Here is a 23051-nt window from a genome sequence, read left to right on the forward strand (position 1 = left end):
TTTTTGCAGATTTATTAAAAAAGAAAAACTGAAATATCACATGGTCCTAAGTATTCAGACCCTTTGCTGTGACACTCATATATTTAACTCAGGTGCTGTCCATTTCTTCTGATCATCCTTGAGATGGTTCTACACCTTCATTTGAGTCCAGCTGTGTTTGATTATACTGATTGGACTTGATTAGGAAAGCCACACACCTGTCTATACACAGTAAAACCTCCAGTGTTAAATCAACACTCCCAGTGTATATATAATCCACACTCAGAGTGTTAAAAAAGTAACACTGAAGCAGTGTTAAAGCTAATGAGATAATTAGTGTAGTAATTGAGTGATGATTGAGCATTAATGAAGAACACCTGCTGTTAACAAAGAAAAAAAGAGACGAGACGAGCAGAAATACAAGAACTACAACTGAATTCAGCCACAGCCTTCGATGAAATCAACACAAGATAAAATAAGACATTAAATCTCTCAAGATCTCAGCAGAGGATGATTAAACAACTCCATAAAGAGCATCACCAGCTTCACACGTTACTAACCAGATTGACTTTAGATGTTGATGTTTTAGTTTTGTTTGAATTACCATTATCGAGGTCAGTGTTTGCTTTAGTTGGGCTCTTGACCCGTGACTTAAAACAATACAATTACTTTGGCTGCCATAACTGCATGTTTGTTTAGACATGTTAGTTATGGCGTTCGGGTGTGGATGGTTGGACTTTCATAAAGAGGTCACCAGCATTTAGTGATTTCCATAACTGATTTCATTCATAGCATCATCATCGATTGATTAAAATTTTTGGCTTTGTTCACATATAATGTAAAGCTTGAGCCATCAGTTTTAAGATTAATCTGAAAAACTTTCAAAAGTAAATCGGCACTAGAAGCTTAAGACTGCATTATCATACAGACATCAAGACTCAGCGTAAGAATCTCAACAATGGTGACAATCAACAAATTCAGATAAAAAGATCCTCTGTGAACATCACAAAACACGCTGCTAAAAGTCACAACAAAATAGCAAAACAAAAGGAAATAGTAAGAATAAAAGAAAATACTAAGACAGCTGCATAATTTATTCATGTCGCATTGCATGCTGGGAGCCATGGATGAGTTTTGATTGGTGCTCCCAGAATGCACTGCAACATGGAGCTTTATGTTGATTGTCACCATTGTTGAGATTCATATGCTGATTCTTGAAGTCTGTTTGATGAAGAAAAGCAAAACTTTCAGTGCAGAACAAGTTTCAAAAGTCTTTCAGATTAATATTAAAACTGTCAGATGTTAGACTACGTATATCATAACCTCAATAACAAAGTTAACTAATAAATCTACCAGTGACTATACTCCAAATTACATCAGTTACTTAAGCCACTATGCGCTGATTACAACTTTATCGAAACGTAACCAGCCCTGATCTCATTTTCTCTTGGCTTTTTTTATTTTTTGCCATAACTATCAGGTCTAAACAAACACACAATTATGGCAGCCAAAAAAATTATAATGTTTTAAGTCAAGGGCCAAGAGCCCAACTAAAGCAAACACTGACCTCGATAATGGTAATTCAAACAAAACTAAAACATCAACATCTAAAGTCAATCTGGTTAGTAACGTGTGAAGCTGGTAATGCTGTTTATGGAGTTGTTTAATCATCCTCTGCTGAGATCTTGAGAGATTTAATGTCTTCTTTTATCTTGTGTTGATCTCATCGAAGGCTGTGACTGAAGTCAGTTGTAGTTCTTGTATTTCTGCTCGTCTCGTCTCTTTTTTTTCTGTTTTTTTCTCTTTCTTTCAGTGATTCAGTTTGTTAACAGCAGGTGTTCTTCATTAATGCTCAATCATCACCAATTACTAAACTAATTATCTCATTAACTTTAACACTGCTTCAGTGTTACTTTTTAACACTCTGAGTGTGGATTATATATACACTGAGAGTGTTGATTTAACACTGGAGGTTTTACTGTGTATAAGACTTTACAGCTCACAGTGCATGTCAGAGCAAATGAGAATCATGAGGTCAAAGGAACTGCCTGAAGAGCTCAGAGACAGAATTGTGGCAAGGCACAGATCTGGCCAAGGTTACAAAAAAATTTCTGCTGCACTTAAGGTTCCTAAGAGCACAGTGGCCTCCATAATCCTTAAATGGAAGACGTTTGGGACGACCAGAACCCTTCCTAGAGCTGGCCGTCCGGCCAAACTGAGCTATCGGGGGAGAAGAGCCTTGGTGAGAGAGGTAAAGAAGAACCCAAAGATCACTGTGGCTGAGCTCCAGAGATGCAGTCGGGAGATGGGAGAAAGTTGTAGAAAGTCAACCATCACTGCAGCCCTCCACCAGTCGGGGCTTTATGGCAGAGTGGCCCGACGGAAGCCTCTCCTCAGTGCAAGACACATGAAAGCCTGCATGGAGTTTGCTAAAAAACACCCAAATAAGATTCTCTGGTCTGATGAGACCAAGATAGAACTTTTTGGCCTTAATTCTAAGCGGTATGTGTGGAGAAAACCAGGCACTGCTCATCACCTGTCCAATACAGTCCCAACAGTGAAGCATGGTGGTGGCAGCATCATGCTGTGGGGGTGTTTTTCAGCTGCAGGGACAGGCCGACTGGTTGCAATCGAGGGAAAGATAACAAAAAAAAAAAAAAGGGAAAGATATACCAAGTACAGGGATATCCTGGACGAAAACCTTCTCCAGAGTGCTCAGGACCTCAGACTGGGCCGAAGGTTTACCTTCCAACAAGACAATGACCCTAAGCACACAGCTAAAATAACGAAGGAGTGGCTTCACAACAACTCCGTGACTGTTCTTGAATGGCCCAGCCAGAGCCCTGACTTAAACCCAATTGAGCATCTCTGGAGAGACCTAAAAATGGTTTTTCTTTTTAATAAATCTGCAAAAATGTCAACAATTCTGTGTTTTTCTGTCAATATAGGGTGCTGTGTGTACATTAATGAGGGGGAAAAAATGAACTTAAATGATTTTAGCAAATGGCTGCAATATAACAAAGAGTGAAAAATTTAAGGGGTCTGAATACTTTCCATACCCACTGTGTATATATATATATATATATATATATATATGGTGTAGGAGATACTTTGATAATATTTTCACTTTGTAATTGCTAGTAAATTTCACATTTACAAAGAAACAGTGAATTAAGCATGATATTTTGAAGTAGAAAGTATTCTCTTGTAAAACGCACGCCTATAATCTTTATTTCCAACAAGTTTGTTCAATGCTTCTTCAAATGTCTCTACATCAACATCTGGTGAATTGCTTTTTTCAAGATAAATTAATTCAGGTTTTCTATCCAATAGCTTATCTAATCTCAGTTCATTTACAGAATGAAAGAATGAACATTTCTGTTATTCTAAGAAAAGATCCATAAGACCTGTTTAAAACATCTCAGTCTTTAATTTGCATATTGTATACTGATATCAGAGTCAAAATGGCCGACAATAATTGGGCCATCTCCCCTCAGCAAATTCTATGTGAAAGCACTTTCAGAAAGAATAGAGCACCTATCCTTCAGATCTGGTGAAGGTCACACATTGCACTGAGTAATATATTATTTACACTGAATCCTCTCGTGTACTTGAGCCCAGATCCCCTCATCTGTACACACATACACACCTCTGTACTGAGGAGAGATCCATGAAGAAACACCCTCAGAAAGATTAAAGGCCCAGCACAGGGAAATAATGCCATCTGTGGAGCTGATAAGAAGGGAAGAGCTAGAGAAGCACTGAACACAAATCCCAGATAGCAAGCAACCATTGAATCAATGTTAAAAATAGCTGATTTGTCAATGTTAATGGGACTGAATTAATATCACTTTTAATGATAAATTAATTTTGGGATGTCACCCAAAAACAGGTCACAGGTTTCTGATACAGTTGCAGGTACCATAAAAAACATTTATGCTTTTTAGTTTTTTGAATGAATCATAAAACCTGTAAATCAGTCAATAAAAATGTGACATGTCAGTAATTAAGCTTTAGCTTTTAAGTGGTTTGAGTGGTCAGCCTGTCTGCTTACTGAAACTGAACACACTGCTACTGTCATGGTCCTTTTAACAGGCAATTGCAAGTCAAATGCTTATCATTAGTGCAGTCCCTGCTGAAAAATCCAGCATAAACCAGCATGGATTCCAAGCTTGTCCATGTTGGTATAGTGCTGGTTTAGGCTGGTTTATGATAAGATAGAACTTTTGGCCTTAATTCTAAGCGGTATGTGTGGAGAAAACCAGGCACTGCTCATCACCTGTCCAATACAGTCCCAACAGTGAAGCATGGTGGTGGCAGCATCATGCTGTGGGGGTGTTTTTCAGCTGCAGGGACAGGCCGACTGGTTGCAATCGAGGGAAAGATAACAAAAAAAAAAAAAAGGGAAAGATATACCAAGTACAGGGATATCCTGGACGAAAACCTTCTCCAGAGTGCTCAGGACCTCAGACTGGGCCGAAGGTTTACCTTCCAACAAGACAATGACCCTAAGCACACAGCTAAAATAACGAAGGAGTGGCTTCACAACAACTCCGTGACTGTTCTTGAATGGCCCAGCCAGAGCCCTGACTTAAACCCAATTGAGCATCTCTGGAGAGACCTAAAAATGGTTTTTCTTTTTAATAAATCTGCAAAAATGTCAACAATTCTGTGTTTTTCTGTCAATATAGGGTGCTGTGTGTACATTAATGAGGGGGAAAAAATGAACTTAAATGATTTTAGCAAATGGCTGCAATATAACAAAGAGTGAAAAATTTAAGGGGGTCTGAATACTTTCCATACCCACTGTGTATATATATATATATATATATATATATATATATGGTGTAGGAGATACTTTGATAATATTTTCACTTTGTAATTGCTAGTAAGTTTCACATTTACAAAGAAACAGTGAATTAAGCATGATATTTTGAAGTAGAAAGTATTCTCTTGTAAAACGCACGCCTATAATCTTTATTTCCAACAAGTTTGTTCAATGCTTCTTCAAATGTCTCTACATCAACATCTGGTGAATTGCTTTTTTCAAGATAAATTAATTCAGGTTTTCTATCCAATAGCTTATCTAATCTCAGTTCATTTACAGAATGAAAGAATGAACATTTCTGTTATTCTAAGAAAAGATCCATAAGACCTGTTTAAAACATCTCAGTCTTTAATTTGCATATTGTATACTGATATCAGAGTCAAAATGGCTGACAATAATTGGGCCATCTCCCCTCAGCAAATTCTATGTGAAAGCACTTTCAGAAAGAATAGAGCACCTATCCTTCAGATCTGGTGAAGGTCACACATTGCACTGAGTAATATATTATTTACACTGAATCCTCTCGTGTACTTGAGCCCAGATCCCCTCATCTGTACACACATACACACCTCTGTACTGAGGAGAGATCCATGAAGAAACACCCTCAGAAAGATTAAAGGCCCAGCACAGGGAAATAATGCCATCTGTGGAGCTGATAAGAAGGGAAGAGCTAGAGAAGCACTGAACACAAATCCCAGATAGCAAGCAACCATTGAATCAATGTTAAAAATAGCTGATTTGTCAATGTTAATGGGACTGAATTAATATCACTTTTAATGATAAATTAATTTTGGGATGTCACCCAAAAACAGGTCACAGGTTTCTGATACAGTTGCAGGTACCATAAAAAACATTTATGCTTTTTAGTTTTTTGAATGAATCATAAAACTGTAAATCAGTCAATAAAAATGTGACATGTCAGTAATTAAGCTTTAGCTTTTTAAGTGGTTTGAGTGGTCAGCCTGTCTGCTTACTGAAACTGAACACACTGCTACTGTCATGGTCCTTTTAACAGGCAATTGCAAGTCAAATGCTTATCATTAGTGCAGTCCCTGCTGAAAAATCCAGCATAAACCAGCATGGATTCCAAGCTTGTCCATGTTGGTATAGTGCTGGTTTAGGCTGGTTTATGATAATATAGTGCTGAGTTATGCTGGTTAGTTCTGGTATAGTGCTGGTTTAGGCTGGTTTATACTGGTATATTGCTAGTCTAGCTGGTGGACCAGCATATCCATGCTGTTCTCAAGCAAAGTGGAGCTGGTGATGCTGGTTCACCGGCATAAGCCAGCTGTCTGTACGCAAGTAATTATTTGGGGACAAACATAGTTTTTGTTTGCATATTTCTCTATTTAACACATCAATGATGGGGTAAAAGGGTAAAATGATGGGGTAAAAGGGTAAAATGCGATTAATTGAATTATATTATAATTTTGTAATTTCTTTTGCTCCCTCTGCTGAAAGTAGAACTGAAAATTGTAATTGCTAAAGTTATGATTACATTATTAATCAGTGTCACTGGTAAACTGGTAAAACATTTCAAAGCATCAAAGGAATGATCTCCTATTTCATTAGATCTGTACATAAATCAGTTAAAAAGAGCTTGTGCACATTTGATAACAGAGGTTATGAGAAGAGCTCTTTCAATGGGACAGTTAATAACAACTTCATAATGAAAGTTCAAAATTGAAAGTTGTTTTTAAAGAATTTCATACTTATCTGGTAAGTCACATATGTCCAAATCCAGCTCTTAGTCACTGATTTCAAAAAGTGCACATAGTAAAAGGTATGTCAGTGCAGGGCCATGAAACATTATAAAAAAAAATAATGATAGTGTGCACTTTTAACAATTGCTGAAAGAGTTAATTCAACCAAAATCAATGGCCAAGTGCCCAACGAAAGGGAACACTAATCACCATAATGGTAACAGACTTTGGTAACCTTTGTGGTTGCTGGTTTTTACAGTGTAAACATGCAACCAGCAACATGTGTTTTTCTTTATTAAATAATTTATTTGGAAAATTGTCTTGGCCTTTAACTACAAACACTAACCAATTTCAAAAGAAATGTGATATGTAACACATACACAAGTTTTGCTGTGGTCTTGCTGGGATCATACCAGCACCCAAAAGACAACAAATGCTGGTACACCAGCATCCCAAGCTGATCCCAGCATGCAAAACATACCTTATACTGGTCCACCAGCACACCTGCTTACTGTGATGGGGACCAGCAAACCAGCAACCAGCATCCCATGCAGGTCCCAGAATGCAAAACATACTTTATGCTGGTGACCAGTAATGCTGGATTTTTCAGCAGGGGTAACTGATGGATATGATGCTATCAGCAGCTATAAGGAGTGAAGTGACTTCCTTTGAGCAAGCTGGTGTTGGATTACATTTCTCTTCATTAGTGAAACAATCATGACTATTCAAATGTATCAAAGTTGTTCTCGGCCTTATTACCACAAATTTAATTTGTCCTCAAGATAATCATGACCAAACACATACTATTACATTAAAAATAACAAACTGTCCTATATTTATGTAATTTTTAAGCCATTAATACCATGAGAAAATCTGCAATACTGTAATGCAGTGGTAAGTCATGAAATCAGAAATGTACAACAAAGTGCAACTTGAGTACAGCACTTTAAAAGACTCGCCTGATTCACAATTGTTTTTTTTTAATCCATGTAATTTGCATTTTTTGCTATCTCACCATGTGCTGCATGGTGGAATATCAAAATGCAAATGCACATTTGAGAATCTCAGCCTATGTAGTAGGTCAACGTTTACCTACTGTTTCAAGAATATTGTGTATTTGAACATCCTACTCAATTGAGACTTATTGCATACTATATAATAGTAAATTATGCATATTTTGATGTGGGGAATGTCTTTTTTTCCCCCAATTACTGAAGTTTTTTTTCAAGAAATGATTTTGGTATTGAAAATGGCCAAAAAGAAACCCATAAACCCATCTGTGTATTGCTCTTTTTGAAAGAGACTAGTCTATAGACTCTTGTGTCAGAGCACTATTGTCTTTAAAGAAGAATGCAAACTGGATCTAACCAGCACAGAAAGAGAAGTGAACGGCCCAGGTGCACAACAGCAAGAGAACGAGTACATTAGAATCGTTCATTCGAGAAACAGACGCTTCTGGTGCCCAGCTGCATCTTCGTTGTGTGAAGGAAAGACTCTAGAAAGCATGAGGTCTGTAAGTGTCACTACTGCACATGGAGGATTCTTTGATGAGCAGAACGTTTGAAGAACAACATTTATTTGAAATAGAAATAGTCATTTGTAACATTATACATCTTATATTATTGTCTCATTATACTGTATATTTTCAAGTGATAGTGAGAAGACATCAAATTGACATAAAAATTGATGTCAAAAAACAGGTATGCAAATATGCAAATCAAACTGATGTCAAAAACTTGACGTGACATTGATTTGATGTAAACTGAATCAAACATATTGGCCTACATATACATTAAACCAATTTCAGTGTGGGATTAACTTCCTATTTTCACCCAATCATCACTGGAAGAAATTGCCATCCAGACTGAATTTAAAATGAAATTACAGCATCTTGATCAAGTCTTGACTAATATTTGATGTCAAATGGATATCAAGGTGCCAACTGAGATTGCTTCCTTGGTGAGTGAATGTAACAATATCTTTCAAAAACAAAACATTTAGTACTCCCAAAATTTTGAATGATAATATATTGTATGTGTATTTTAAAGAATGATTTCTGCTATTTAATTTTTTAATATATATATATATATATATATATATATATATATATATATATATATATATATATACATACATATATATCTTTAATAAGGTTTCTTAACTGTGTCCCTATTGTCATCACTGTCAGATATCCACAAAAGCATTGAAAAACGGGTAATAACGATGCCAACCTTAGCCCTGAATGTCATTTTTCCATATTTCATCTGCTATGAGTTCAGTACGGCTACACAATCTCTGGTCAGGACAATTTGTTTGGTGGAGTTGCCATTCTCATGGTTGACTGAGAATGACTTAAAAATCATTTTCTCTAACCTTTAAAAGGGTTAGCAACTCCAGAAATTCAAAACAACTGCATTTAATAGGCCTGTGTAATTTTGTCAGCACAGCAAGCCTGTATTCTCATCAGTGTTTGAATGATAGATTTATCAAGTCACACTGTTAACACAACCAAACTTTGTTTTTGTGTCTGATGGTGTTGATTCAGATTTCTGACAAAATTGAAGGAGGTTGTACAAAAATATAAATACTTAGAATGTTTAACAGATAAACAATGCAAATTCATTGATCTATAGACATGTATTTCTTGTATTTTAGATTTATATTTTAGTTTTTATTATATGTTCTTAGGTATCATTTTCTGTCCTCCATGCATAAAACATTTGTATGTTTTTAACTATATTTTCATTCTGGAGTGGGACCATTGTTAGACACGTTTAACCGAATGAAAGAAAAAGTAACCACTTCAGTTATTTTAGTGAATTCATTGTAGTTCTTGGAGTTGAGTTGGAGGTGTCCAGATGAACACGAGGCCTTGAGTATTATTAAACAGATCTGGAGAGAAAAGTCAATTCTACTGATTTGCTATAGTGTGAGTGCATTAATAACTGCATGTGCTGGTTTTCAGCTGACTGAGGAGAAACCCACACAAACAGAAGAGCTCCTCATACAGACAGTATTCAGAGCTCCTATCATAAACATTTCAAAAGACATTGTAGTGCCATCTGTTGGTTATGATCATGGATGGGCATCTGATGGTCACAAAACATCCCCTTGACTTCCTGTCCTGGACCCTCTAGATTTTTGTTCATTATGACATTATTTTCCCGACTTTAGCTAATTCTGATACTGTGACGCACTTGCATGTTTTCCTTATATCATTTTTAATACAGTCATTTTACATTATTGTCATCCTGACAAGCATCATGACTTATCAATTTGGTCTTTCCATGTTTAAGGCAAGCATCTAACTGACGTCTAGACTGACATTTGAATGGCAGGCTTGACAACTGAAGACATGAATGGCAAAAACAAATCAAGTGGAGCATTAGATATCAGAACACTTCTGTGCACTGTGAATGTGTTTTCATCATTCTGCCTGTCTACTGTCATCATTAAAAACGTTCGTCAATTATAGTTTAGAGACTGCATCATTAGTTTGTCTCTTTATTGTCAATCATCTTCGGGTTTATTTTTCATTATGCATTACTGAATACATTCATATCTGTTAGTACTTCAAGATGTCCAAGAATTACGAAATTATTAGTAAATCCAGTGTCATATTGCTCAATTAAAATATCTTCTCTTTGTTGCGTCTCTTACACAAAACAGGCCACACCATCTACAAACAGGTGAATCAGATACCATTCATTCAAGGAGCTGCTGGAGAAAACTGCAGATAGACATTTACAGTTCTTCCACGGTTCTCTCTTTGTGTCACACATGCTCTGCAGCTCATCCGATGAAACTACCATTACGCAGTCACAAAAAGCTCCATGGGTGGAAAAAAAGACAAGAGAACCCAACAGTTTGAATTTTCTAATCAAACCAGATGTGTGCAAACATGACTAAGGACTTTATTTACCAAATCTTTTTTTTCCCTGTATTATCCACAAATAAAAGTGATCTCTTCATGTGTATGTATATATTTATATTTATATATATTTATATTTATATGTATATTATAACATATAATGTCATAACATATGTTATAACATTATATAATCCCTTAGTGTGAAGAAAATCTCTTGGAATTCATTTTTTATTTTCAGGTCCCCATGCAGTCCTTAGAAAGCACAACATTCTGAGACGACTGGAAAATGTGGACTCGCTGTCCTTCCTCCACGTCTTCTGCGATCACAGAAGCTGTGACAAACAGCTTCGAAAAATCACAAATCGGAAAAATTCCGATCACACCTCATAGTTTCATCAAAACAACAGAGTCATGGATAGAGAAAGAAACATCTTCCTGCAGAGCTGACCACACCCCGCCTTTTTTAAACCATTTTTTGATAATTTTTCTCTATTTTTATATAATAATAATAATGACTATAGAATTATCCTTGATATAAATTCAAAAGTAGTTCCTCTGTCAATTTAAATAAATAATTTTGGCAATCTTCATAATGGTGGTATTTAAAATAAATGAATGATTACGTAAAAAATCCAACTTAGTCAGAAAAGAGGGCAAGAGAAGAAGGTGAGCCAAAGAAAGAAAGTGTAAAAAAACAGCAGAGAGAGAAAGAGAGAGTGAGATAGATAGATAGATAGATAGATAGATAGAAAGAAAGACAGATGAAAAGAAAACTATCCACTTCTTTAGGAATTCAGAATGTATGTACAGGACTCATCTCTGAATCAGAAAAGCACTCGTCTTTGCAGCAGGTCCTCACGTGTTTGTGTGTGCGTGACAGTGCAACGTGGTCCGCAGCTGTAGTCCTGTGTTATACAAGTGTGTAGGACTTTGCGTAGGGGTTGTTGCTTTGTTTCAGGTGTCCTCTGGAGTCTAACAGCGATTCCTGGGAGCTGCTGAGTTTGGCGGCCTGGGCCAGGTCGCCCGGCTCGCGCTGTGGCAGTGTGGAGGCAGTTCCCGGCTGCCACTGTTGTACTGCCTCTCTGCTGGGGGGGCCGGAGGAAGAGAGGGCTGACGAGGGGGTCTCGGAGGGTGTAGGGGCCAGCAAGGCTGGCCGCTTCGCCATTCGGCTCTTCTGCGGGTCCATACAAGTCTGTCCTGTGGCCTCTCGACCTGAAGGGGCTGCTCCCCGGTTCAAAAGGAAGTCCATGCGTAGGTAAGGGGGAAGATGGACCAGTTCACCTGCTACGAGACAGACAGGGTCATGTAAGTGTGAGCACTGCTCAATGATCAGATTGGCTTTCCGCACTGTGATAAATGACCAAAAAAATGGATGGACAATCTAGTCTTTAAAGGAGAAGTTAACTTCCAGAATTAAAATTTCCTGATAATTTCCTGACCCCCATGTCATCTAAGATGTTCATGTCTTTCTTTCTTCAGTCGCAAAGAAATTAAGGTTTTTGAGGAAAACATTCCAGGATTTTTCTCCATATAGTTGACTTCAATGGTGTCCAACAGGTTGAAGGTCCAAACTGCAGTGTCAGTACAGCTTCAAAGGGCTCTACATGATCCCAGCCAAGAAATAAGGGTCTTATCTAGCAAAATGATCATCATTTTAATAAAAAAATATATATTTATACACTTTTTACACTTTTAGCTCTGCGATGCCCATGTGCGTCTTTATTAGGTGATGTTGGAAAGGTCATGTAGGCGGAAGTACCAATCCAGTGTTTACACAGCGAACATGCAAAAAAAGTCAAATGCCCTTTACAAAAAAACGTAAAACAACGTCGGACGATTTTAAAGTTGGACCAAGAACTAACCGCGCATGACCTTTCCAACAGGATTACGCAATGTGTGAAGACACGCATGCGCATCGCAGAGCTAGAGCAAGCTGAGCATTTGTGGTTAAAAAGTGTATATAAATGAATTTTTTAAAGGAAATCACTTGGTCCTCAGCTGGGATCGTGTAGAGCCCTTTGAAGCTGCTTTGAATGAATGAATGATGAATGAATGAATGATGAATGAATGATGCATTTATATATCTATTATATATATTATATAGATCTGGACCTTCAAATCGTTGGCCACCATTGAAGTCCACTATATGGAGAAAAATCCTGGAATGTTTTCCTCAAAAATCTTAATTTCTTTGCGACTGAAAAAGAAAGACACGAACATCTTGGATGGGGGTGAGTAAATTATCAGGAAATTTTTATTCTGGAAGTGAACTAATCCTTTAAAGGGATGTTCTGGGTTCAAGATCTATCAACAGCATAGGACAGGACAGGAGAGTTTTAGGATAGGATAAGGTAGGGTAATGTAGGATAGAAAAAGATATGTTATGATATAACAGGTCAGATTTAGGATAGAATCTGATAGGACAGAACAGGATAGGGCAGGTTAAAGGGTAGGATAAAATACGTTTAGAAATGGATAGATTTGTTTTGTGGTAGGATAGTGTATGTTAGGAGAGTATAGGTTAGGTTCAGGGTAGGATAGGGACAGGACAAGTCAGATTTGCTATTGAGTAGATTTGATTTAGGGCAGTACAAAGTAAGAATATGGTTAGGTTAAGTTTAGTGCTTTAAGTTTAGGTTTAAGGTAGAGTATTATAGAACAAGACAGGACACAACAGGGTAGGTTTAGGGAAGGTCTAGGTTGGGATAGGATAGGTTTGTTTTAGGGTAGGACAGAGTAATATCTTAGAAGAAGTTAGTGTGTGGATTTCGTTAGGGTTAAGTTATGGTAAGGTAGGGACAGGATAGTTCGGGTAAGGATAGTGCAAGACAGGACTGGTTTGGGACTGGTTTCCACAACATAGTAAACAAGGAAAAAAAGATAGAGGAAGTAAATTTAAAGGAATGTTCTAGGTTCAAAATAAGATTCTGGGTTTTCCTAAGGTCTATTGACACCATACAGCAGGTCAGGACAGTACAGGACAGTGTAGACAGTGTAGTTTTAGGATTGGATAGAATAGCTTTAGGGTAGGATAGGATAAGATACTTGTACTATTGATCTCCTCTGGAAATTGAAATCAGGGGAAACTGAGAATCAATAAAGCATTTTTAAATTCTATCCTAATTTGATACATATCAAAACCATCACTAAACTACATTTCAACTCTCACCGAGTATCCTTTTGGCAATCCTGTTCATTTCCTTACCATTGTGCATTACATTTTATCCTTCTAATACAATATTTAATTTGGACCTATGCCTACTCTATGTCTACTCTTTTGAAGAAAATATTTACATTGCAATTGGCAACAAAACATCAAACAAACAGTTGAGCAAAAATGATATTTTTAATCTGTATAAATAAATAATCAGTAATTATGAACTTTTTCTATTCGATGTTTGGATTTTTTTTTACGGAGTTCAATTTAATAATTTATATTTGCTTAATAGGCTTAATTAAACCCAGTGAAAAATGGTCAGCTACTTTATTAAACATAGACTGAAGTTTTCTTTTCTAAAACTAATTATGAATGTATCTCTTTAAAAATCAACTGCCGTGACTTCTTAATTAAACGATTCAAATGATTGTTCATGAGCTCTGTTCCAAAACTTCTGAGATGCCTCGCTGCCTGTACTTGGGTTGTGCATACATACAAATTGTTGTAATATACTAATCATCTAGTTGTCTAAACAACTAGTTGGATTTTAAATCAAAGATAAAGATGTCAGATATACCTCACACATACAAAACATTTCTTGATCAGACAAGAATGAATGTAACCTCACTTTCTCTCTCAATGGATTTGGGTATCTGGGTGATCAAATGTGTGGAATACAGTATTATATAAACTCTTCCCAATAAGGCCAGTGCTTGAAGTTCTTATCACATTCAACATCTCCATTGTGATAGTAAACTGCTGTTTTGAAAAGACAGATGATACCTCCCCAGCACAGGATGCAGATCGGCCCTATTTGCCCAGGTGCTCTCACTAACCAAAGGCTTCTTGTCTGGAGGCATAACGCCTAGATACATTCACAATGAGACAGTAACACTAAACTCTAACCAGTAACTCAAGAACTGTCTGGGGCCAAAATCAGCCCTGGGTGGCCCAGACGCAGGACACGTTAAGCCCATTAATGCAAAAAGAACATGGCAGTGTGTTTGGACAACAGCCTTCAAGCCTGTACCCATCAACACAGGAATTGATAGCACACTGCAAGAGTGACAGCTGACTGGTGAACAGGTAAACTGAGGAACGTGTGGAAAACACATAAGAAAACAGACTCGCACACATACACTACCGGTCAAAAATTTGGAATTTTTATTTAAAGATTTTTTGGCCTTTTTATTATGATAGGATAGCTAGACAGGAAGCAAAGTGGGAGAGAGAGATTGGGAAGGGATCAGGAAAGGTTCGCAAGCCAGGACTCGAACTACGGACGTCCGAAGTGCATTGGTGCACTGCCCACGAGACTATCAGTGCCAATACAATTAAGATTTTTAGGGCCAGATTTACTCAACAGGGCAAATTAGCACTGGAGCGCAGATGGGAGGGGAAAATTCTGCATGTGGTTTACTGACAATGCGCACATTAACATAGACATAGCCAGATAATTTCCATAATGACCAGCGCAATCTTCCAAGAGCAGCGCAAATTAACGCCTGCTTTAAGACATGCTTTTTTGGACGTTAATAATGGTGCAAATGCCAGTAATTTGATGAGCGCAAATGTTAGTAAATTGCGTCGCGTGATTCATTTTAATATCTCCTCCCATAAATTTTAAATTTTCAAATTGTAAAGGGAAACTTCTTCAAATGCATTTTCAATAATATGAGGCGCAAATATAACTGTGTCCATTCCTTTTCAGTGCTAATTATTCACTGCGCGTCTTTAGTAAATCCTGACAGTACAATTTCAACGCCAAAAGACGGTTTGCACTGACGCAAGCTCTTAGTAATTCTGGCCTCTAATGTTTCGGAAAGTATCTTATGCTCACCAAGGCTCATTTATTTGATTAAAAAAATACAGCAAACACAGTAATATTGTAAAGTATCATTTACATTTAAAATAGCTGTTTTCTATTTGAATATATTTTAGAATGTAATTTATTCCTGTGATGACAAAGCTGAATCAAGTCTTTCATTTTCTTCAGGAATAATTCTAATATGCTGATTTGGTACAGATTTTGCCACTTAATATTTTTGTGGAAACCATGCTACATTTTTTCTACATTCTATGATGAATAGAAAGTTCAAAAGAATGACATTTATTTGAAATAGAAAATGTCTTTACTATCACTTTTGTTCAATTTAATGCCTCCATACTAAATAAAATGTAACACTTCTAAAATTTCTTTAAAAATATATTTTACTTTTTAATTACATCAGATGGTAGTTTATCGCAATTCCCACAACAAATTTAAGCAGCAAAAACATTGATAATAATAAGAAATGTTTCTCAAGCACCAAAACAGCATATTAGAATGAATTCTGGATCATGCGGCACTGAAGACTGGCTGCTGAAAATTACATTTTAAAATGTATTTAAGTAGAAAACTTTATTTTAAATTGTAATAAAATTTTGCAATATTTCAACTTTACTGTATTCTTCCTTAAATAAATGCAGCTTTGGTGAGCTTTGGATTTCCTTGAAAAGCACCTTAATAATTCCAAACTTTTGACCAGAAGTGTACATAAACGTTTACATGCAATAATCTTCACCAAAAAAATTCTAATGTGAAAACTACACTGCCTAAATGTATATGCACACAACACACATTACCATAATTCCTCCTCTTCAACCACCTGGCTCCAATCTGATATGTAACGCTCACTTTTAACAATCCAATCGATTCCTGACTCAATTCCTAAAGTTCCTCCCTATGTTTTCTCTTTTTGAAAATCCTGTTTTCTCTGAATATGTCCAGTTATCAAAGAAAAAGTACTTCAACAGTGTTTTGCACATAGGGATATTTAAAAAAAAATGTAGAGATTCAATGCTAATTAAACTCCTCCATATAATTAAACTCCACCATACAAAGAGTGGAAATGACTTGCCTTCCCATTGTAATTAATTTATAGATTAAATAGTGAACAAGAAGGTCTTTTCACATCATTTACTAATAAATAGGATTGGTGTAATAAAGATGCCTACACACAAGAGAGTTCTTATACTGAACTTCATTTTGATACAGCAGTGTCAGTATGAGAATTTAGTTTGAACTGGAGACTAGGCAAGTTGACGCTTCCTCATATTTGTAGCCAGGTCTTACCAGGTCTGTGTGCTTTGGGCACGGCCATGTTCATGACCCGGCTGGCGTCTTGTGGTTTGGGTGGGGAAGCTGTGAATCTGCAGATGCCTGACTCTGACGGTGTGCTGGACGTCAGGCTGTCTGTGTAGTCATTGGTGCCGGCCGTCATCTGCTCGGAGGATGTGTCTGAGATGAAACATTCTGTGATCGTGAACTTAGCGTGTCGCAGCTGTTCCTCCATCTTAGCATGTTCGTAAGCACGGGCTAACTCCTCGTACGTGGAGGAGGCGCTTTCTGTAGACACCATACTGCTGCGAGCACGGTCTGTGAGAGAATGCACATGGCATTATATTTCACAAAGCTTTTGGTCCACTCGGGTTACATGGGATGTTACTGCAGCCGCAGCGTCATGTTATCTTTTTCATTTTCTTTTTATTCTGATTGCTGGTAATACATTCAACTGATAATGTCAGTTAAGGTTTCATGCACCAAAAAAATTGTCATCTAGTTTTTCATGACCACCATCTGGTAAATATTGGACTGGTCAAATATTTTTCTACGGAAATGCTCTCTGATATGACTTTGCTTGTCAAATGAGCAATACAGTTTAATAGTTTTCTGAGAGTTTTCTGTTGGGTCCAAATATAGTGCAGGAATTTTTTATTAAAAATAAACATCAGTCACTCATCTGTAACACTAAACTTTTTCACCAATAAGACATTTGTTCATCTTTGTTCATTTGTTCAACATTTTTGTCCACTCATTTAAAGTCCATGTAACAAAATGTTCACAAATCAAAAAGTACAAAAAATATTTCCATTTCCATAAGTAATCCATAAATAATCAAGCAAGTCTCTGAAGACACATGATCACTTTATATATGATTTATAAGCTTTAATATTTAATTTAGGCTTTTAGTCACATACTATAAACACTGATCAATGCACATACATAGAGCACATTGAAGGTGTTAAATGGACGACCAAGCACGGAAGCAAGATCTGCGCTTCTGTGAGAACAAATGAGGTTTGTTTTCAATGGATGGACAAAAATGATTCAGACCTGAATACTTAAATAGGCGTTAACATGTAAATATGGATGGTCATGTGTTATTGTAATCTGTATGCCTTTAGAATGTCACAGATTTTGAAGCAAAACTATACTCTTTGTGGACTGGAGAGGGAATTTTGCAACATATGCTCATTGGAAATATGTGCTTCTAAATGCATTTCTGCTAAACTGAAAAAACATAGCAATACATATGAATTGCTGCAGTTTCCAGTTGAAATAAACACTAGAGGCAGTAAAACTCCAAAACTGTGAAGTAGTAAATCATACTTTGTGTGAAAAGGAACAGGCTAAAAGCTGTCGATTAATAATGCCTAATTTTCACACAATTACTTGAGGAATATCATGTTATGAATTCAAAAAAATTGTAACATGCGGTGACATTTAAAAACTGATACTTTTGAATGTCAGCGTCACATATCCAGCTTCATATGAATGGGTTTTTATATTCAGTAGGTTTGTTCGGTAGCTCACGCAGTATGGAGTTCGACTTGAAAGGTGAAGAGCTTGGGTATGGATCCCGTGAAACTACGGTTTCACAAAACAGTTCAAACCTGCATATAGGGAAGTACAAATGGCACGGTTGCATCAACAAATCTGTTTTTATACCAGTTTTGCATTTGTTGTATCGGGTAGGTTTAGGGTTGGGTTTGGTGTAGGGGATATTTGAATTATCAACCACCGTATATGTACCTGAAGCAACGTGATAAAAACACAGCAATACATGCATATATCAACATAACAAAAACGTGCCAGGGTCACATATTGAACCCACGTTTTAGCGCCACTAACTGGACGTTTGAAACTGCCTCGAAACGTCCAGTAAGGTACGTGATAATGGTGTTGCAGAAATGTATTTAGAGCCACATATTTCCAGGTCTGAAATCTACAGTGTGTTTTCATAGAACAAAAAGAAGTTTTTTTTTTCATGTATGATTTCTTTAACTGAAACAGTTGGCTGTTACCTGTGTCCTGAGAGGGACTGACACTGTAACTGTCACTCTCTTTGTCCACTGAGCCCGTGGCACGGGGTGTGGGAAGCCTCCAGTCAGTAGTGAGGGTGTGTGAGGAGACGGGAGGGTGCGGTCGGTTCAGGGTCCACTGGCTGGCGTATCGACTGCGTGTGGCAGGACCTGCTTTAGCTGTGCGGCGGGCAGTGGGGTCTGAGGAAACAGAGACATACAGTACACCTTAATACGGCACAAAGTGACCAGCATAAAGTGAACAAAATCTCTGCCCTCCTTTATGAAAAACTACTGTGGTTATACTATGGCGTAGTGATGGTATCAGAGGATGATACCGTGGTACTTTAATATGCCAGATATATATTTGAAGTCAAAAGTTTACATACACCTTGCAGAATCTGTAAAATGTTAATTATTTTACCAAAATAAAAGGGATCATACAAAATGCATGTTATTGTTTTAGTACTGACCTGAATAAGATATTTCACATAAAATATGTTTACACATAGTCCACAACAGAAAATGACAGTTGAATTTATAAAAATGACCCCGTTCAAAAGTTGACATACACTTGATTCTTAATACTTTGTTGTTACCTGAATGATCCACAATGATCCACATGGAGGACAACACTGAGGATCACACTGGAGGACCACTGAGGGACTGTTTGAGTGTTTGAACCTTCTGTAATAGTTGCATATGAGTCCCTCAGTTGTCCTCAGTGTGAAAAGATGGAGCTCAAAATCATATAGTTATTGTTGGAAAGGGTTCAAATACACAATTCTGGAAAACCAAAGACTTTCTCTGAAGAACAGCAGGCAGTTTAACTGTTCAGGACAAACAAGGGACTCATGAACAACTATCACTAATCTAAAAAACACAGCTGTGGATCATTCAGGTAAGAACACAGTATTAAGAATCAAGAGGATGTAAACTTTTGAACGGGGTCATTTTTATAATTTCAACTATAATTTCCTCTTGTGGACTATATGTAAACACGTTTATGTGAAATATCTTATTTCAGGTCAGTACTAAATTAACAATAACATACATTTTGTAACATTTAACATTTTGCAGATTCTGCTAGGTGTATGTAAACTTTTGTCTTCAATCTCTATTTAATATGGTAATACCATACACCCCCCAAAAAACACACACTGTATTTACATATTTCAAGGTACTGTAAAGAGCTGCAATGTAAAACACCTTGAAAATAGAGAAAATAACTTCTTTCACACATTTGAAACTCCATAAAAATGTCATGGGTTTGAATGACATGAGGGTGAACATGACAGAATTTTCATTTTGGGTAAACAATTTATTTAAGTCAACGCTGGCGAATCCACCTGAATCATCAATGATTATAATCATGACCCGTGTTAGAGAAATGCTCCTCTTCAGTTCAGCTCCACTGAAGCCGTCAGTGAGCAGAGAAAGCTGGTATTCACTTCCTGTGAACCCAATTAAACTGTTCATGTGCTGTACATGTTATTCAAATCATAGGACTGGATAGAGGCAACCTCAATATTCTTTCAGGTCATACTCAATGGCGTGATGTGAAATGAAAGCATGTTTATGATGATTATTCAGGATAACGGACAGGCAAGGGGTGCAGAGGACAATGCATTAATCTAATACACTGAGGTGTGAAACTATTTCGCTTCAATTCAACTTTAGACATTCTAAGATGATTAAATCCATGTCTTGACTGCATTACAGTTCTATATCACTACTGCACATCCTTGATCCTTGATTACAAACAAAAAATGTACTTTCCTATAATTAGTAAGACAGTACTGGGGCTTTATTCTATACATCATACTATATACCATTCAGTACTTTTATTTGTAATAGTTAAGCATGTTCGAAAAGAAGTGCTGTTTTATTTGTACTCAAGTAAAATATAAAACAAGTACTTATATGTTTACTGGAGTAATATTTCATCAGGGTATCTTCACTTTAATCTGCACTTTACGGATACATGTGAAGTTATATGCTTTGAGGTCAAATATGGATGCAAAAATCCTTTAGTTTGTAAGAATGCTCCAAATGTGGTTACGTGTGTGTGTGTGTGTGTGTGTGTGTGTGTAAGTCCACTTATTGTGCTTTGGGTAGGAGTATAGAGCATCATTTGAGACAATTTTAAAAAAGAAGCAGAAAAATTAAACAGAATTAGTATTCTATGGCATAACTATGTTAAACACATTATGATTTGAGATTCACAAATTCTGATCTAACAGACTTTTTACATCTGATAGTAAATTGAGATGTACTGCATCTTCTATAGACTACTCTTGCACAGTTTGCTGATGTCAAACAGTGTATAACCGACCTTGTTTCTATTAAGTCATCTAAACAAATAGGTAGCTTTAAATAGGCAGCTTTATGAAAAGTTATGACATCAACATAACCAAGCAGACTAGTTCAGTTCTTACTTGTACCAGGTCTAGCATCAGACACATCTACTAGTGGTCCAGTGGCCTGAGATAGAGACTGGTAATGCACTGTATGGGTGACGGTTGAGGACTTCTGTTTAGATGTTTCTCCAAAGTCATTGTCCGTCAACAGCACTGTGGAGCGGTCATCTGAAAGACAGCGGCAAACAGGTTAAAGTAGAGATCACCATCAAGCAATATACAGCTTATGAGTAGTGGGTGTTATTGGCTTTTTTTGCATTGCTAAAGAAAAGTAATAGCACACCTCTGCTTAACAAGTGACATGATTTGAGGTGATATCATTCATGTTAGCACAAACAGTACAAGACAAGTTTTGAGAGAAAGTTTTAACACACCAACCTTTCCAGTTTCAAACTCCCAAATTAACTACAAACAAACTTTGTTTTGGACTGATATTCTGGTGAAATTGTCACACCAGTTTGACCTTTAGGGAAAGGCAAAGTACTAACGTTACACAATGGTCTCTTACCGATTGTCTCCATAGTGTCTCTCTCCTCGATGAGTAGCTGAGCACGTGGGATATCGATGTGCATTCTCAGAGTCTGCTGCTGTTTGTTCACAGTGTCTGGTGTTCGTGCATTTTTACTGGAGATACACATCCAAAAAACATAAAACAATTACATGCGCTGCTTTTTGACAAAGTGCACTAATTTATAGGCCATACTATTACTAATGTTATTTACCTCATTAGCATCTCTGCCAGGCTCTTTGCATCTGTTGAATTAAGAGAAATTAAAAAGTTATGAATTGCAAAATACTGTTTGATATTAAGAGTGTATTAAGAAATGAATCAGAGTATCATCAAGTAGGTATGACATTCTGTTCACTAGATATGGCATGTGTCCACACACCTCGTAATCTCTTGAGCCTCTGCTCTCTTCTTCTCCTCCTCAATACCAGAAGAACAATGAAGACCATGGAAATTGCCACCAGAATGCAGATGATTGTTACCATCATTTTAAGTCCTTCATTGCCCTGCCTGGTCTCCTGGCTGGGGTCCACAGTCTTTGGCAATGGAGCAATCGTGCCTAGAGATAGAAGATCGAGAAGCTGAGAGATGATTTCGATTTTTAAAAGTCTGGTCATAACCAAGTTTTGATCAATTCCATTTTTAATTCATTTTCTACTGGTTTATGCTGGTTAATGTTCTGACTGGTAGATCAACATTGCCATGTTGTTCTCCAGCAAAAAGTGCTGGTTAGACAACGAAACCTGATCAAGTCTTGTCTTGCTGGTTAAGCCATTTAAGCAACTGCTTCCAAACACTGAACTGAGACGACATTGATTTTGACCCTGTGTGGTATTGTAAGATCTAGTACTCACTGCCATCCACGTTTAGAGTGGCGAACCGAACCCTCTTCTCTGCTGTTCCTGCACTGTTGCCCACTCTCATCTGGAGCTCGTACCAGGTGGCCTCCTGTAGGTCGTAGAGAATGTGGTTCTTGGTGAGAGAATCTCGCTTCACCATGGTCCATTTCGTAGTGTCCACCGGCCGATATTCCAGTGTGAAGGAGTCGATTGGACAGCCACCGTTGTTCCAGCCAATGAGGTTGAGCTCCACACGGGTAGAGTTGATACTTGAGAAAAGCTCATGATCTTTGGCGAACTGTGGCTCTGATAATGTGGAGAAGTGAGAGATAATGTAACTTGCAAATGATGATTACTAATCAAATCTTTGGCCTAAGTAGCTATTTAGCAGGCAGTTTTATTTAAATGACTTAAGTTCAAGTTCAAGTTTGTATAGCGCTTTTCACGATACAAATCGTTGCAAAGCAGCTTTACAGAAAATATTAAGTTTCTACATTATATTTAGGAGTAGGTTACTAGTGGTTACTATGGCAGAAATGTACAGTAAGAATCATGCAGTTAGTTACAAATTACACGTAATCAAACAGACGGTGAACACTATTAACGGCAATTATTATATGTT

At 37.1% G+C, this 23051-nt stretch overlaps 1 protein-coding gene across 3 annotated transcripts in view; it reads right to left on the bottom strand.

The window, feature by feature from the left end:
• Positions 1 to 23051, bottom strand: part of dscamb (Down syndrome cell adhesion molecule b) — a 181312-nt gene that overhangs the window by 30958 nt on the left and 127303 nt on the right. Inside the window, exons 26-33 of one of the 3 annotated variants that reach the window (XM_058744500.1) lie at positions 22445 to 22735; positions 21973 to 22149; positions 21805 to 21835; positions 21591 to 21706; positions 21101 to 21250; positions 18666 to 18863; positions 16654 to 16956; positions 8616 to 11665 (exon numbers count right to left, since the gene is read on the bottom strand). In XM_058744500.1, coding sequence (XP_058600483.1) covers positions 11292 to 11665; positions 16654 to 16956; positions 18666 to 18863; positions 21101 to 21250; positions 21591 to 21706; positions 21805 to 21835; positions 21973 to 22149; positions 22445 to 22735 — 1640 coding nt within the window. In that variant the 3' untranslated portion in view covers positions 8616 to 11291. Of the gene's footprint in view, positions 1 to 8615; positions 11666 to 16653; positions 16957 to 18174; positions 18255 to 18665; positions 18864 to 21100; positions 21251 to 21590; positions 21707 to 21804; positions 21836 to 21972; positions 22150 to 22444; positions 22736 to 23051 lie in introns of those variants that run through there. The other 2 variants (XR_009266039.1, XR_009266038.1) reach the window with 2 other exon arrangements.

Source organism: Onychostoma macrolepis, chromosome 15, assembly GCF_012432095.1.
Source record: "Onychostoma macrolepis isolate SWU-2019 chromosome 15, ASM1243209v1, whole genome shotgun sequence".
NCBI lineage: Eukaryota > Metazoa > Chordata > Actinopteri > Cypriniformes > Cyprinidae > Onychostoma > Onychostoma macrolepis.